Source organism: Sus scrofa, chromosome 15, assembly GCF_000003025.6.
Source record: "Sus scrofa isolate TJ Tabasco breed Duroc chromosome 15, Sscrofa11.1, whole genome shotgun sequence".
NCBI lineage: Eukaryota > Metazoa > Chordata > Mammalia > Artiodactyla > Suidae > Sus > Sus scrofa.
In genome coordinates, this window is record NC_010457.5 from 91689860 (window position 1) to 91707846 (window position 17987).

The window sequence follows — 17987 nt, forward strand, 5'->3', positions numbered from 1 at the left end:
TCCTTAACCCACTGAGCAAGGCCAGAGACAGAACCCACATCCTCATGGATACTAGTCAGTTTTGTTTCTACTGCAGCACGATGGGAACTCCTACCCTACATTTAGATTATACTTAATCTAACTTGCTAAGATCTCATAAACTCTTTTTTTTGTTATTTTGAGACGACTATATATAGCAGCAGCATAAGGCAAATGAAAGTATGTTTTGAAGCCTTTTATAATTTTTATATTTAAAATTTTTTTGTATTTCATTTTGCACATGGATAGTTAATGTGCTATTTTCTATTACCCATTAGTGTAGAACTGTAGCATAGTTCTGTGTTCATATTTTTTTGTATTTTTATTTTTAGGGGATACACAGTATCATTAATTAATAATTTAATAATGAACATCTGAGCCTCTCTGAGTCTGTCATTTCAATTTTATGCTTTTTTAAAAAATAGTGGCACAGTGTGTGTGCAGTGTGGTGTAGTGGGTTAATGATTTGGCTTGTCTCTGTGGAGGTGCCAGTTCAATCCCTGGTTCATTGAAGCAGGTTCAGGATCCTGTGTTGCTGCAGCTGTGGTGTGGATCACAGCTCTATCTTGGATCTGATCCCTGGCCTAGGAATTTTCATATGCTGCCAGTGCAGCTGAAAAAGAAAAAAAAAAAGTTAATTTGTTTCTTATCTTTTTATATTATGTGTTTTGATATAGGAGTTATAATTATTTTCTCTATAATTCTAGACTTTGAGGGAAGTTATTTATTGGTGCAAACATTACTCTTGTTTAAGTTACTGATATCACCAATCTCTTTAATACTAATACAGTTTTAAAGCCGGCTAATCCAATTGCTTAACTTTTAAAACCCCTTTGAGGGAAACAATAACTTTAGCAATATTTGACTTTCTCTCCTGTCCACACCCATCCCCTTCTTCATTATTTGAACCTTTTTGCTATTTCCTTTGTGTCCTACATTTGTTTCAACAATGACATTACCTACTGTTAGGCATCTTTCCTTCTCTATTCTTAGCTCTATTATATACTCTCATTTCTATGTTAATTACTTACCCCATCATTCTTATTATTTACTTCTCTCTAAAATGGTCCTTCACTTCACTGCTCATATTACAAATCTTTTTACTGTTCTGTCTCTATAAAGCACTGCTATCTAATAGAAATATAGTGTGAGCCACATTTGAAATTTTAAATTTATTGGTCAACAACAATTTTAAAAAAACATAGAAGACTGGTGACATTAATTTTAATGATATATCTGTATTAGTTTGCTAGGACTGCCACAACAAAGTACCACAAATTGGGGGGCTTACATAATAGAAATTTATTTTCTCACAATTCTGGAGGTGTTGGCGGGGTTGGTTTCTTCTGAGGCCTCTCCCGCTGGCCTGTAGATGGTCATCTTCTCCCTGTGTCTCCCCTCTGTGTCTGTGTCCTAATCGCCTTATGAAACACCAGTTGTAGGGTTAGGGCCCACACTAATGATGTCATTTTAACTTAATTATCTCTTTAAAGACCCTATTTCCAAATAGTCACATTATCAGTGAAATATTTTATGTTGTTTTTTACTGTCTTCAAAATCCAGAGTGTATCACGCACACACAGAGCACATCTCAATTCAGATGCCACAGCTTCATCAGAAATAATTTTTCTGTGTTTAGAATTCATAGAATTTACAATTGAAAAAGTAGATTCCTACAGCCAAGTTGTTCTAAACTTACTCCGTTTTTCAGTAACAGAATCAACTCTCTGTTTTTAAATTTAAATTAATTAAAATAAAACAAAATGTAGAACTCAACTACCCAGTTATACTAGGTACATTCCAAGTTTTCAGATGCCGCATGTGGCTCACTTCTGCTATGGTATTGGATGAGGCAGCTCTTGAGTTTCCCTTTCTGTACACTAATCCTTTGGAGTTAGAGGTTTAGTCCTTTCTGCAGTAAGAGTGGTATTTATTCCCCGCCCTCCATTTATTCATTCAAATATGTATTCATTTCTTAGTCTGTACAAGATATTAAGTATATACTTGTAACGATTTAGTTATCTGTGGATGGAAGACATTGCTCTGTTTTTTCCACTTCTGAAACTCTTTGCTGATAGCGTCATATTTAAGGCTAGAGATGCACCAATGCCAGCTTAGTCCCTTTTCTTTAATGTAGAGGGGTAGTTAGTCAAATATCCCTTTTCCATAGTTTATTAATATTTCATAATACTTCTTATTCCAAACTTCAGATATTTACCATTCTAACTGGGACTCTTAATACACACCATATCACGTATTAAATCCATTCTTTGTTCCTAAACAAAATTAGTAGTGGTTGTATTTGGTATGACTTATGGAGTCACCTCAAAGTTCTTCTGATGTTCCTGACCTTGTTTTCCCCCCACTTCCTTGAAGCACATAGCAACTGTTTACATTTAGGTCATTGAATTAAGGTCATGTGTATCCTTGGGTTTTATCCCAATTAAATTGACAATTAAGATCGTTCTCATGTTGGAGTTCCTGTCGTGGCGCAGTGGTTAACGAATCCGACTAGGAACCGTGAGGTTGCAGGTTCGATCCCTGGCATCGCTCAGTGGGTTAAGGATCTGGTGTTTCTGTGAGCTGTGGTGTAGGTTGCAGAAACGGCTCGGATCCTGTGTTGCTGTGGCTGTGGCGTAGGCCGGTGGCTACAGCTCCGATTAGACCCTGGGAACTTCCATATGCCACAGGTGCAGCCCTAGAAAAGAAAAAAAAAAAACTTTCTCATGTAATTTTATTCAGGGGAGCTGTGCAGCCATTGCAACTTTGAAACATAGTCTTTTTTTTTTTTTTTTTTTTAGAAAGCCTGTTGCTATTTTTTCCTCAAATCTTTTTCTCTCCTTTTGTCTGCCTTTGGGCTTGAAGCCCTTTGGATGTTAACAATATACAAACCAAGGATGGCTTCATCTTTTTTTTTTTTTTTTCCCTTTTCTCTTAATTTATATGTTCCTTCTTTCACATCCTGCCCAATCTCTTCTACTTCCTCCCACTGTTTCTCAGTTGGCTTTTCCATAATGCTTCGGCTGGCATGTCTCATAGTCATACCTGGAGGGAGACAGTTCAAGTCTTTGCTTATTGTACCTATCTTGGAGCAGCCAACTTTGATGCTTCTGGTTCCTTTTTCTTTTTTCTCTTTCCAAATGGCCAGGCAAATGCTGGGCCTCTTTTGTCCAGTTTTTGTTCCCTTTGGTCTTCTGTCTGAATTGCTGCTATGTATTCACAACTCCTTATTCGTTTATACTCTGCAGCCATATTTCCATCATATTAGCAAAGGCGTAGTCTGTATTGAGAAATTCTGGAAAGGAGTTTATTGTGCCTAAGATCACACAACTCTGCTAGCAACAGCAGGCTCAAGCTGAATCATCATTTCTTGAGTATTACTTTCTCTTCTCCATTTCATTCCAAAATCATAACTGCCAAATTTGAGATGGAGCTAAAAGGTTCCATTGTATTATACTAATTGTATTATACTTTATCAATCTTTTACTTCTTTTTTATTCTTGACTGACTTCACTGACCTACTTAAAAATAAGCAGCCGTGATCTTTTTTGCATTTGGATATGTAAACAAGTTGAGTATATACATAAATGCATGTATGTGTGCATAAATGTATATTCATACACATTCATGTATGTATTGATATACATGGCATGTGTGACCTGTATTGGTACTATTATAAAAAATAAAATGGTTTTTTTTTAGGCTCATATACTACTTGACTGTGGTGAAGACAATGTCTGTAAACCTAAACTTGAAGTTTCTGTAGATAGGTAAGTTTTGCTCCAAATAATAGTATAATAAGATATTTAAATGGAGAGTACATTTTTCTATTAAAGTACAAGAGTTAGGATGGAGAATACACCTTAATTTTCAATAAAGTTATACACATTGAGCTTTTAAAAAACAGGCACTGGAGTTCCCATCCTAACACAGTGGAAATGAATCCAATTAGTATCCATGAAGATGCAGGTTTGATTCCTGGCCTCACTCAGTGGGTTGGGGATCTGGCATTGCCATGAGCTGTGGTGTAGATTGCAGATGAGACTGGGATCCTGCATTGCTGTGGTGTAGACCAACAGCTGTAGCTCCAATTCGAGACCTAGCCTGGGAACTTCCATATGCCATGGGTGAGGGCTTAAAAAAGCAGAAGAAAAAAATAATAATAATAGGTGGGGAGTTTCCATCATGGCTCAGTGGTTAACGAATCTGACTAGGAACCATGAGGTCTCAGGTTCGATCCCTGGCCTTGCTCAATGGGTTAAGTATCTGGTGTTGCCGTGAGCTGTGGTGTAGGTCACAGACACAGCTCAGATCTGGTGTTGCTGTGGCTGTGGTGTAGGCCGGCGGCTACAGCTCCAATTAGACCCCTCGGCTAGGAAACTCCATATACTGTGGGTGGGGCCCTAGAAAAAAAAGACAAAAAAAAAAGAAAAAAAATTAGGCACTATGTTTTCACTAGTTGCCTAGGTTAATAGACCTATTTCCATTCACCATTGAGTAATGTCACAAAGTAACACAACTTCTTCAGGATACTCTTAACTAAAGGACTCTAATTGCCATTTTATAAGATGTATAAATGATAGTGACTCCTGTGTCATATGATTAACTCAGCTTTTAGAAACAGTCAGGGAATTAATAAATCCTTATTATAAAATTACTTCCATAATAGATCTGAGTGATAATGATAAGCTAGTGGCATCAGTGTTTTCTTTTCCTGGGAGAAGCATTGGATTTGCACCCAGTGTGCTAATTCCAGTTTTCTGTTGAGCTGTGAAGTGGTCTTAAAATATCTTGAGACAATGTTGAAGATGTCAGTGCTTTGAACAATCATGTTCTCCCCATGCAGTCTTTTTTCATTGTCTAGATTTGTATTTACTTGTAGTGATCAAAAGAAGATCTATGTTGGGGATGACAACCCTCTGACCTTAATTGTTAAGGCTCAAAATCAAGGAGAAGGTGCCTATGAAGCTGAGCTCATCGTTTCTATTCCACCGCAGGCTGATTTCATCGGGGTAGTCCGCAACAGTGAAGTAAGCAAGCAGCCTCTTCAAAATCGAAATGCACTCATGGTTCTCATTAACATTAATGAGCTGCTCCTGTATTTGGCGTAGTACAAGCTTAGCCATTCTACCTAAGGCTAAATTGCTAGACAATAGAGTGTCTATCTTATATAATTCCTTTCAAGCCTAATACTTTGCACAATGCATTGATAGGACATTTTAAAAATTGCTAGTTAAGAGCCTGTAACAAGGTCAGGTGAATAAAGTATCTGAACCTATCCATCAAATAATTTGTCAGAAGTATATGGTTATGTATCTAAGTCCTCTAGGGATCTTTCAGAAACACTTTACATTTATACCTGGCAATTATATATAATTTTTGTTTCTCCTGTACCCTTCATTGCTTAAATAGATGTATTTGCTTTGTTAAGGAAGAACCCTAAAGATATAACTGCATTATATTATCTAGGAACTTTAAAGTCTTATTATGCCTTCTGCTTTTTTTTTTTTTTTTTGGTTATTAATTTACTTTCCTTTCAATCCTTTTTCTTTGTCAATCAAAGGCCTTAGCAAGACTTTCCTGTGCATTTAAGACAGAAAACCAAACCCGCCAGGTGGTATGTGACCTTGGAAACCCAATGAAGGCTGGAACTCAAGTAAGACATTTTAATTAAGTGGATCTTTTTTTTTCTTTCTCTTTTATAGAGAATGGCATCTTTTTTCTGTAAGTTCGTTCATAGTAATTTTTTAAATAAATGTTTCAAAATAGTATCTTTAAATTGGTTTTCATTTAGAATGAAATGATTATCAGAGTTCTGTTTTATTTTGATTAAGATACTGAAGTACTGAGTTGTGATATTACCTGCTGCTCTTTGCCTTCAGTTTGGTAAATGTATGCAAACACAGTTTAAACTGAGGACTGAGATTGTAACTGATATTTTAAACTAATGCTCTACTACATCCTCAAAGCTATTCTAACAGATACCAAGACTGTCATTTTTAGATGAGTTAGAATGACCTCATTAACTTCCAACCTAAATAGTCATCCCAGTAGGATTAAAAAGCACAGTGGTTGGATCAAACTTCCTTTCAGGTGGTGGAGAAGGAAGCCCAGGCACTTGAGAAGAAGCACACAGTTGGCCGCTTCCCAAATCCTCTAAAAAGGGCACAAAATATACCTTGTAGAATTCCTGGTATCAAGGAAGAAAAACAGCAATATATATCATGTTACCATTTCAACAGAATTTAATAGCACATAGATATTGGTAATTTGAAGACACCTGTGATAATATGGGACTAAACATTCCATATCTACCCTTATAAACAACATCACTCTTATTAGATGTTTAGGGGTATAAACTTGTAACGAGTAAAGAAGTCCTAGAGATCTACTGTGTAGAATGGTGATTATAGACAACAGGACTGCATTATAATCATCAAACTTGCTAAGAGACTAGGTCTTAATTATCTAACTACAAAATAGAAATACACAGCAATCAGACAAACAAAAGAAATAAAAGGCATCCAAATAGGAAGAGAAGAGATAAAACTATCACTATATGCAGATGACATGATACTATACATAGAAAACCCCAAAGATTCAACCCAAAAACTACTTGAACTGATCAACAAATTCAGCAAAGTAGCAGGATATAAGATTAACATTCAGAAATCAGTCACATTTCTGTATACTAAAAAGGAAACTTTAGAAAAGGAATATAAAAACACAATACCTTTTAAAATTGCACCCCCAAAAAATCAAATACTTGGGAATACACCTGACCAAGGAGGCAAAGGACCTGTATGCCAAGAACTATAAAACATTAATTAAGGAAATTAAAGCAGATGTAAAGAAATGGAAAGATATTCCATGTTCCTGGATTGGAAAAATCAATATTGTGAAAATGGCCATACTACCCAAAGCAATCTACAGATTCAATGCAATCCCTATGAAATTACCCATGACATTTTTCACACAACTAGAACAAACAATCCAAAAATTTATATGGAACCACCAAAGACCCAGAATTGCCAAAGCAATCCTGAAGAACAAACACCAAGCAGCAGGCGTAACTCTCCCAGACCTCAAGCAATATTACGAAGCCACAGTCATCAAGACAATGTGCTACGGGTACCAAAAAGGACATACAGACCAATGGAACAGAATAGAGAACCCAAAAATAAACCCATATACCTATGGTCAGTTAATCTTTGACAAAGGAAGCAAGAACATAAAATGGGGAAAGGATAGTCTATTTAGCAAGAATTGCTGGGAAACATGGACAGCTACTTGCAAACAAATGAAGCTAGAACACACCCTCACACCATGCACAAAAATAAACTTGAAATGGCTGAAAGACCTAAATATAAGATAAGACACCATCAAACTCATGGAAGAGAATATAGGCAAAATATTCTCTGACATCAACCTTACAAATGTTTTCTCAGGTCAGTCTCCCAAAGCAACAGAAATCAAAGCAAAAATAAACCAGTGGGACCTAATCAAACTGACAAGCTTTTGCACAGCAAAGGAAACCAAAAAGAAAACAAAAAGACAACTTACAGAATGGGAAAAAATAGTTTCAAATGATGTAAATGACAAGGGCTTAATCTCTAAAATATACAAACAACTTATATAACTCAACCCAATGGAAAAATGGGCAAAAGACCTGAATAGATATTTTCCCAAGGAAGATGTACAGATGGCCAAAAAGCACATGAAAAAATGCTCAACATCCATGATTATTAGAGAAATGCAAAGCAAAACTACCATGAGATACCACCTCACACCAGTCAGAATGGCCATCATTAGTAAGTCCACAAATAACAAATGCTGGACGGGGTGTGGAGAAAGGGAACCCTCCTGCACTGTTGGTGGGAATGTAAGCTGGTACAACCACTAGGGAGAACAGTATGGAGGCACCTTGAAAATCTATACATAGAACTACCATATAACCCAGCAATCCCACTCTTGGGCATATATCTGGACAAAACTTTCCTTAAAAAAGACACATGCACCTGTATGTTCATTGCAGTTCATTGAAGCTCTATTCACAATAGCCAAGACATGCAAACAACCCAAATGTCCATTGACAGATGATTGGATTAGGAAGATGTGGTATATATTCCCAATAGAATACCACTCAGCCATGAAAAAAGTAAAATAAAATAATGCTGTTTGCAGCAACATGGGTGGAACTAGAGACTCTCATCCTGAGTGAAGGAAGTCAGAAAGAGAAAGACAAATACCATATGATATCACTTATATCTGGAATCTAATATATGGCACAAATGAACCTTTCCACAGAAAAGAACATGATGGACTTGGAGAATAGACTTGTGGTTCCCCGGGGGATGGGGAGGGAGTGGGATGGGTTGGGAGCTTGGGGTTAATGGATGCAAAGTGTTGCTTTTGGAATGGATTAACAATGAGATCCTGTTGTGTAGCACTGAGAACTAGATACTTAGGATGGAGCATGATAATGGGAGGAAAAAGTATGTATACATGTATGTGTAACTGGGTCCCCATGCTGTAGAGTGGAAAAAAAAAATTGTGTTGGGGAAATAACAACAACAAAAAATAGAAATAATAATTATGTAACATGACAGAGGTGCAATTACTACTACAATGGCAGTCATATAACAATGTATAAATATATCAAATCAGCATGTTGTACGCCTTTAGTTTATACAGTATTATATGTCAAATATGTTTCAATTAAAAAAAAAATTCCAAGGAGTTCATGTTGTGGCTAAGTGACAACAAAATAAAAATAAAATAATGATAATTTCCTACCCACAGAAAGTAGGATGTTTGGTGTTGGTGGAGTTGTGAGTGGCGTGAGGAAATTCTGCTTCTGGCTCTCCTACTTCTGTCTGTTTTTGCCAAGTTTTCTCACTCTTGTAAACCATTCATTTCTTCCTTCCTGCTTTATTAGCACAAGTTCAGGTGTTGGTGTCCTGTCATCAAACCATTGTTTGTAACTCCTATACTTTCACTGGATCAACAAACATTTCCTTTTGCATTTTTTAGATAGTTAATATTAGTTAATATTATGAGATGATTAGTTAATATTATAAAGAGATAGTAGTAAAGAATAGTTGATATTATAGGGAGGTATAATTATGATTAATCATCGCTGTTAAATAGTCTCCATTATGGATCAGCCCAAGTATCTTAAATAATTAGAGATTTGATAGATGATCAGACTTAATTATCTTTGTTAGAGTAATTCCAGTTTTATTGTGAGGTCAGAAAAACTCTATTTTTAGACCAGTTTTTTTTTCCTTTGGACATTGATTTTGAAATTTCACTAATTAGACACTGTTGTAACCACCACTGCCATCTTTTCCTCCTCCTTCAGCTCTTAGCTGGTCTTCGTTTCAGTGTGCAGCAGCAATCAGAGATGGATACTTCTGTTAAATTTGATTTACAAATCCAAAGGTATGAAACAACTTTTTTCTGTTTGTAACTATTGAGGAAATATTACTTGTTATAAATACATTATGCAATATACTTAAGTATTATAGAATGGGATAGGCTAAAATTTTAGTACTTAGTCCTAGCATTTAAAAATCAATATTTACATCGTAGGAATAATTTTATTGTTGCTTGTAAGTTTGTAAAACAAAACTGAAAGTTAAATGGAAATCATCTTCTTGGAATTAAATGCTAATGAAAAAATTTTGATTTGTACAGTTTGTCATTGCTTTTTTCTTTTTTATCTTTTTAGGGCTGCACCTGTGGCATATGGAGGTTCCCAGGCTAGGGGTCAAATCAGAGCTGTAGCTGCTGGCCTACACCATAGCCACAGCAATGCCAGATCCGAGCCATGTCTAAGGCCTACACCGGAGCTCACAACAATGCCAGATCCTTAACCCACTGAGCGAGGCCTGGGATCAAACCTGTGTCCTCACGGATGCTAGTCAGATTCGTTAACCACTGAGCCCAATGGGAATTTGTCATTTTTTTTATCACTTTTAATTTGCTCACTCTTAGTTTCACTGCATTTGATTCTGTATGATTTTGATGACAGTTATGCTCAGTTCAGTCCTAATTTTTTTTTTTCTTTTTCAGCTCCAATCTTTTTGACAAAGTAAGCCCGGTTGTATCTTACAAAGTTGACCTTGCTGTTTTAGCTGCTGTTGAGATAAGAGGGTCAGTATGATTACCCAGTTGAGTATCTCATTCTCATGATTTAAACTACTTTAAAAAGGAGTTACTTCTTAGAAGTAAGTTCTCAGTCTCCAGGCCTCTTTTGCATATTTGCATAGCAGACACTCCATGCTTAGTTGTGGTTTTACTAGAACTGTAGCTTCTGTTGAAGGAAGGTACTAGGTATGTTCCAAAGCTACAAATATTTATTTGATAATCCTCTGGAAATAAACCAGACATGGCAAAAGCAGGCCCAAAAGAAGTTTATTGAACTTTTATGCAAATTGACTTAGCAATTCACCTGTTACATTAGATTCAATAAAAGTAGTTTGTATATGTGTGCCTGTACCCATACATGTATAATTGGGCATAGGGTTTTGTTTTGTTTTGTTTTTTGTCTTTTAAATGTATGGGTTTTTTTTTTTTTTTTTTTTTTTTTTTTTTAATTCTGACTTTGTTCACTTGGATTCTATATACTTTTGAAAATGAACTGACCATATCATTTTGATATTCATGGTAGGTTTTCTTTGGTCATTGTTTAGAGTCTCAAGTCCCGATCATATCTTTCTTCCAATTCCAAATTGGGAGCACAAGGAGAACCCTGAGACTGAGGAAGACGTTGGGCCAGTTGTTCAGCACATCTATGAGGTTTGCAGTTGTTGGATTTATCTGATACCTCGTAGAGAGCTAACAAAAAGAAAAGATAGGCTACTTTGAAAAAATTAAGTCTATTTAATTTTTATGTAAACTCTGCATGATTTAAGTATGTATCAGATTTCTTCAGTTTTTCGCTATTCTTAAGTTCTTTTTTATTCGACAAGTAGCTTCAAGTTGTAAAAGAAAGCTGATTATGCAAATTGCTTTTTAAAACCAAGTTGTTCTACTCGAGTAAAATGAATAGGTCATTGAGTATTTTCACGTGGACATTTTTCAGTTCTAACTAAAAAATTGAAAATGCCTGCAGCAAATCACCAAAATTTTGTATCTATACATAGGAAATGGTCTGTGCCATCTTATCAATGAACTTTTTCACATTTTCTTCTTCTGTTTACATTTTTGTCCTGACACATATTGCCCTATGCAGAGGCAGATGTTGAGTTTGAGCTCTTTTGCATAATAATAATGTAATATTAGAGTAACTATGGAAACCGCTGTTATTCAAATCTTGTTGCTTAATGATTCCTAGAGTTGAAGTAGGGGAAGGATTATGGTATAGATTTTTGCCCAAAGTTTTTACATTTTCTTTTCCTTATTAGCTGAGAAACAATGGTCCAAGTTCATTCAGCAAGGCAATGCTAAATCTTCAGTGGCCTTACAAATATAACAACAACACTTTGTTGTACATCCTTCAATATGATATTGATGGGCCAATGAACTGCACTTCAGATATGGAGATCAACCCTTTGAGAATTAAGGTAATGTGCTTAAATTAAGCAGCTCTTTATTATGATATTTCGTCGCTTTTCTTTCTTTTTTTTTTTTTTGGTCTTTTTTTGTCTTTTTTAGCTATTTCTTGGGCTGCTCACACGGCATATGGAGGTTCCCAAGCTAGGGGTTGAATCGGAGCTGTAGCCACCGGCCTACGCCAGAGCCACAGCAACGCAGGATCTGAGCCGCGTCTGCAACCTACACCACAGCTCACGGCAACGCCGGATCGTTAACCCACTGAGCAAGGGCAGGGATTGAACCCACAACCTCATGGTTCCTAGTCGGATTCGTTAACCACTGCGCCACGACGGGAACTCCTTGTTGCTTTTCTTTCTAATGTACAAAAGAAACACATGAAATAGGAAATAAAACAACTGGCTGTTTTGGGTTTTTTTTTTTTTTTTTGGCTGCAGCATGCAGGAGTTCCCAGGCCAGGGACCGAACCTGTGCCAGGCCACCTCAGTGACAACACTGGATCTTCAACCCACTGCACCACAAGGAAACTCCTAAAACAATTGTCTCAATGGTAAACCCATTCTGCAAAAATATTTTAGTTCATAACCAGTACACTATAGATTAAATTGTTTGTTTTTGTTATGAGTCAGGACAAATTCTGTGAAATCCTACTGAACCATTTATTTACATAGTGTTTAGCGAGCCTCTAGAGATAATCTTAAGTGACCATATTTAAGTTGGTTTCATCACATCACGGTTTATTCACATGTAATATTGTGTCAAGGATGTTTGGATGTTGAAATTTTTGTCTTTAGGATAAGATCCAACATTTTACTCTTTCCTCTTTTGACTTACGTGACCTAGAAAATGTCATTTTATGAAATTCTGTATATTTTTGGATATAGTCATCTCTGTCCTAGCAAATAGATTTGAATAAGAGGTTATTGCACAGGTTGGACTAAGGAAAGTTAAGAGAACAAAATAAAAAATGTATACTCATGAGCGACATATATCACAGATCTACACTGAAATTTCAGGCTGTTTCTATGTATTTTATCTATTTTTCCTCTAGCTGTACAAGGGGAGAAAATGATGGCTAGGCAGAGGTAACTGTTTCCCTCATTAAGGATTCTAATCTGTATTTTTTGTGCTTAGTTTTGGCCATATATTAAGAGGTGAATTTTCTGTCATACCAAATTTTTAGTCACTGTATTTTAATCTCGTGTAACAGTTTGATGCCAGAATGTCAGTGCAAAATATTTCCCATTGTTATTTACCACCAGTTTACTAATGTAATCCTAGATCTCAAATTCACAGACTGAAAAGAATGACACAGTTGGTGGGCAGGGTGACCGGAACCATCTTGTCACTAAGCGGGATCTCACCCTCATTGAGGGAGATGTTCACACTTTGGTAAGTGCCATTTCAACAACAAGCACGTTAAATATTTAAAAATATGTGATTATAGAACTGATGCCAAAGAACATTTCAAAAATAACAACAGCTGTGCTGGAAAGAACTCCATATATTTTTATACCATTCACTCCTCTTACTTTCTTTGTCCCTAATTGAATTGATGTCACATTGTGTTCGAATGATCTATCTTGCTAATAAAAATATTTGTAGATTGTTAATAAAAATATTTTATATTCCAACTTATTTCTCTGGTTGTGTCCCTTTAACTGACCTCATTCTTGGTCTTGCACTAATCTTTGAAGCTTACATGCAGTACTGCAGGAAAAACCCAGAAGATCTCAACAAAAATGTATTATAGGAATAATTACCATTATGATTAACCTTTGTTGAGTCAGCCCATCTCTTTTTGTTGTTGTTGTTGTTGTTTTTATTGGAATATAGTTGAATTACAAAGTTGTGTTAGTTTCAGGTGTACAGCAAAGCATGTGAAGTATCAGTTATACACATATATATAGCCATTCTTTTCCCATACAGGTTATTACACAGTATTAAATAGATTTCCCTGTACTATACAGTAGGTCCTTGTTACCTGTCTATTTTATATATAGTAGTTTGTATATATAAATCCCAACCCCCTACTTTATCCCTCCCCATTTCCCCCATGTTTCCTTTTTGGTAAACTTAAATTTGGTTTGAAAATCTTTAGTCTGTTTCTCTTTTGCAAGTTCTTTTGTATCATTTTTTATTAGGTTACACATGTTGGTGATCTCATATGATATTTGTCTTTCTCTGTCTTACTTTACTTATATGATAATTTCTAGGTCTAACTGTGTTACTGCAAATGGCATTATTGCATTCTTTTCAGGGCTGAGTAATATTCCATTGTATATACGTACTACATTTTCTTTATTCAGTCCTCTGTTAATAGACATTTATATTGCTTCCATATCTTGGTTATTGTAGATAGTGCTACAGTGAACATTGGGGTACATGTATCTTTTCAAATTATGGTTTTCTCTGGATATACGCCCAGGAGTGGGCTTGCTGGATCATATGTTAGTGCTGTATTAAGTATTTTAAGGAACCTCCATACTGTTCTCCATCATGATTGCATCAGCTTACATGATGCATATAAGCTTACATGATTCCAACACACAGTGTATGAGAGCTCCCTTTTCTCCACATCCTCTCCAGCATTTATTGTTTATAGTCTTTTTTGATGATAACCATTCTGAGTTAGCCTCCTAATGACTATAATGTTATAAATGAGCTTATCACTTAGGTTTTTAAAATTTAACAGATATACAAATAATCAACTGGCAGAGAACCTGGTATTGTGTTTATATTCATTGATGTTTATCAGTTACTTTTGAAGTACTGCCAAACTATTTTCCAAAATGTTTGCCCCATTGTTACATTCCCAGCCAGCAATGTATAAGCATCCCAATTTCTCCACACCCTTGTCATCACTTGCTATTGCCTTTAAAAAATATGTAGTCATCCTTGTCAGAATGAAGTAGTATCTCATTGTAGTTTCATTTGGATTTCCCTAATGACTAATGATGCTAGGCATCTTTTCATTTGTATACATTCTTTCAAGAAATCTAAATTCAAACCCTTTGCCCATATTTAAATTGAATTGTTTGCCTTTTGTTGTTGAGTCATAAAGAGTTCTTTGTATATTCTGGATACTACCCTTATCAGAACTGTTACTATATATAATTTTTCTCATTCTCTAAGTTTTTTTTTTTCACTTTCTTGATAGTATTCTTTGATGCAATAAAGTTTTTATTTGAAGAAGTTCAGATTTCTTTTATCAAGCCTATATCTTCTTGTATTGCTTATGTTTTTACTGTCATATTTTAAAAACCATTGCCTAACTCAAGTCCTGGAGATTTACAGCTAAGTTTTCTGGTTTTCTAAGTTTTGTACTTTTAGCTCTTATTTTTTATGTCTCTGATCCATATGGAATTAATTTTTGTGCAAAGTGTGAAGTAGAGGCCGAGATTCCTTCTTTTGCCTGTGGCTTTCCGGTTCTCCCAGCATCATCAGTTGGAAAAATCTCTCTCTTTCCCTTAAAAGGTCTTGCCTCCCTTGTTGAAAATGAATTGACTTATATATGTGTGGGTTTATTTCTGGACTCTCAGTTCTATGCTATTGATCTAAACATGTATCCTATTGCCAGTACCAAATTGTTTTGATTATTATAGCTCTGCAGTAAGTTTTGAAATTGGGGAGTGTGAGCCTTCCAATATTTTCTTCTTTTTCAAGAATGTTTTGGTTACTTGGAGTCCCTGGAAATTCCATATGAATTTTAGGATCAGCTTGTCCATTTCTACAAAAATAGTAGTTGGAATTTTGACAGGAGATTTATTGGATCTGTCTATCCCTTTGGGAGTATTGCCATCTGAATATTAAGTCTTTTACTCCTTGAACATGTGTTATCTTTCTTTTTGTGTATGTCTTCTTTAATTACCTTCAAAAATATTTTGTAGTTTTCAAAAACATGTGCAAGTTTTGTGCTGCCTTTGTTAAGTAACTTCTAAATATTTTATGATTTTTTTGGAGCTATTTAAAATAGAATTGTGGAGTTCCCTTGTGGTGCAATAGGTTACAGATCTGGTGTTGTCACTACAGCTTCTCATGTCACCTCTCTGGATCTCTGGCCCAGGAACTTTCATATTCTGTGTGTGCAGCTGAAAAAATAAATCAATAAATAAAATAGAATTATTTTTAAAATTTTGTTTTCGGATTTATCATTACTAATGTATATAGAAACAATTCATATGTGTAATACTGATCTTATATTCTGTACCTTTTCTATACTTGTTCAATAGTTTTCTTGTAGGTTCTTTAAATTTTTCTATGTATCAGTTTCTATCATCTGTGAATACAGCTAGCTTTGCTTCTGTCTTTCCAATCTGGATACCTTTTATTTATTTATTTATTTATTTATTTTCTTGCTTAATTGTACTGGCTAGAACCTTCTGAACAATGTTGAATAGAAGTGTCATGAGTGGGAATTGTTGTCTTGTTTCTGATCTTAGGGGAAAAGTATCCATTCTTTCACCAGTAAGTACGATGTTAGCTGTGGGCTTTTCATAGATGTTCTTTATCAGGTCAAGGAAGTTTGCATCTATTCCTAGTCATCAGTTGGAAGTGTCGCTTACTGGATAGCACTGTTGTGAAGTGTATGCATATGACATGTCTAGTGCAGTTTGACTAGCATATAGAAGGTAGAGAATATCTGTTACTTTTGACTGTCTGCCTTAAAGTTACTGATACATGATTCAGTAAAGGTACTGAATCATGCTGCTTGATTTCTAAAGGTCTGACATGGAATAACTATTAAAGATTCACTCTGTTTCTTTTTCTTTTCCACAGGCATATTGGGATCTGATTTTCATGTCTTACTAAAATCAGTATGCTCTGGGTTTGCCTAAAGAATGTTGAGTTCAAGCTGTTAAACACTTTAATATTATAGATCTTAGCCTTCTATAATAAATCATGTGAAAACCAACCCCTCATGACAAGAAGCATTCATAGACTCAACTATTAGCCTGCTCTCTCTCTCTCTGTCTTTTGTTTTGTGCTTTTTAGGACCACACCCAAGGCATATGGAAGTTCCCAGGCTAGGAGTCAAATTGGAGCTGTAACCGCTGGCCTATGCCATAGCCACAGCAATACCAGATCCGAGCTGCATCTGCGACCTACACCACAGTTCATGGCAACAACGTATCCTTAACCCACTGAGCAAGGCCAGGGATCAAACCTACATCCTCATGGATACTAGTTGGGTTTGTTACCGCTGAGCCACAACAGAACTCCCTGTCCTGTTCATTTTAAACATTACTGCTATAAGGCAAAAGTGTCTGGATCATCACTTCAGCCTTCATATAAAACAAGTCAAATGTCTAATTTTTATACAATATGATAGGATGACCTTTTAAGAAAATAATTATTTTTTGGCAGGGTTGTGGAATTGCTGAATGCTTGAAGATTGTCTGCCAGGTGGGGCGACTAGACAGAGGAAAGAGTGCAATCCTGTATGTAAAGTCTCTACTGTGGACCGAGACCTTTATGAATGTAAGTGAGCAGATGCAGCATTCAGCAAACTTACCCATTTTTTCAAAGAAATGAAAAAGGCCTGATATCTAAGAAATCATTTAATTATTATTTCCATACAGAAAGAAAACCAGAATCATTCATATTCTCTAAAGTCATCTGCTTCATTTAATGTCATAGAGTTTCCTTATAAGAACCTTCCAATTGAGGACATTTTCAACTCTACATTAGTAAGTCATGGATTGGGGGAAATGGAATAAATGCACTGAGTTCAGAACCTTAGATATTTAAATTTTATTTTAAATAATGGCAATTTAACTATCTTGATAATTTAAAGTAATTGAATTATTTCAATAGATTATAATCTAGTTTAATATTACTATTTTACTCCCCCAACCCCAAATTATTAAAGGTAGATCATTTACTTTAGCATCTTATCCTATATAAGATTCTTAGCATATAATAATTTCATGGGGGAAATTATGGGGAATTTCTCCCCACAAAGTTAAAAAGTTGGAAATTAACTGCAGTTAAGTGAAGGCATTTTAATTTGAGAATTAAGGTGGGATCTTATATTTCCAAAAACGATTACTGGGTTGCATTATTTAAAAATCATTTCAGAGGCAGTCAGTGGTTAAGCTGTTGAAAATTTCATGTGTGTATGTGTATGCTATTGATATCAAATGTATAAATTATATATGAGAAAAGAAAATAATGTAACATTAAAATAAAATATAATAGACATTCAGATATGTGTTGAATAGTTCAGTGACCTATTTTCTAACTCAAAAACATTCCCCCCCCAACAGGTTACCACTAATGTTACCTGGGGCATTCAGCCAGCACCCATGCCGGTGCCTGTGTGGGTGATCATTTTAGCAGTTCTAGCGGGATTGTTGTTACTGGCTGTTTTGGTATTTGTAATGTACAGGGTAAGTGATGGACTTAGG

The 17987-nt window shown here is 35.6% G+C and overlaps 1 protein-coding gene across 6 annotated transcripts in view; it reads left to right on the forward strand.

Annotated features, from left to right (window-relative positions):
* Positions 1–17987, forward strand: part of ITGAV (integrin, alpha V) — a 107178-nt gene that overhangs the window by 85194 nt on the left and 3997 nt on the right. For 2 of the 6 annotated variants that reach the window (XM_021074688.1, XM_021074690.1), the window contains 11 exons: positions 3721–3788; positions 4901–5048; positions 5582–5674; positions 9383–9462; positions 10096–10176; positions 10716–10821; positions 11430–11588; positions 12874–12969; positions 16945–17058; positions 17160–17267; positions 17847–17969. In XM_021074688.1, the coding sequence (XP_020930347.1) occupies positions 3721–3788; positions 4901–5048; positions 5582–5674; positions 9383–9462; positions 10096–10176; positions 10716–10821; positions 11430–11588; positions 12874–12969; positions 16945–17058; positions 17160–17267; positions 17847–17969 (1176 nt within the window). Of the gene's footprint in view, positions 1–3720; positions 3789–4882; positions 5049–5581; positions 5675–9382; positions 9463–10095; positions 10177–10715; positions 10822–11429; positions 11589–12858; positions 12970–16944; positions 17059–17159; positions 17268–17846; positions 17970–17987 lie in introns of all 6 variants that reach the window. The other 4 variants (XM_021074686.1, XM_021074689.1, XM_021074687.1 and 1 more) reach the window with 3 other exon arrangements.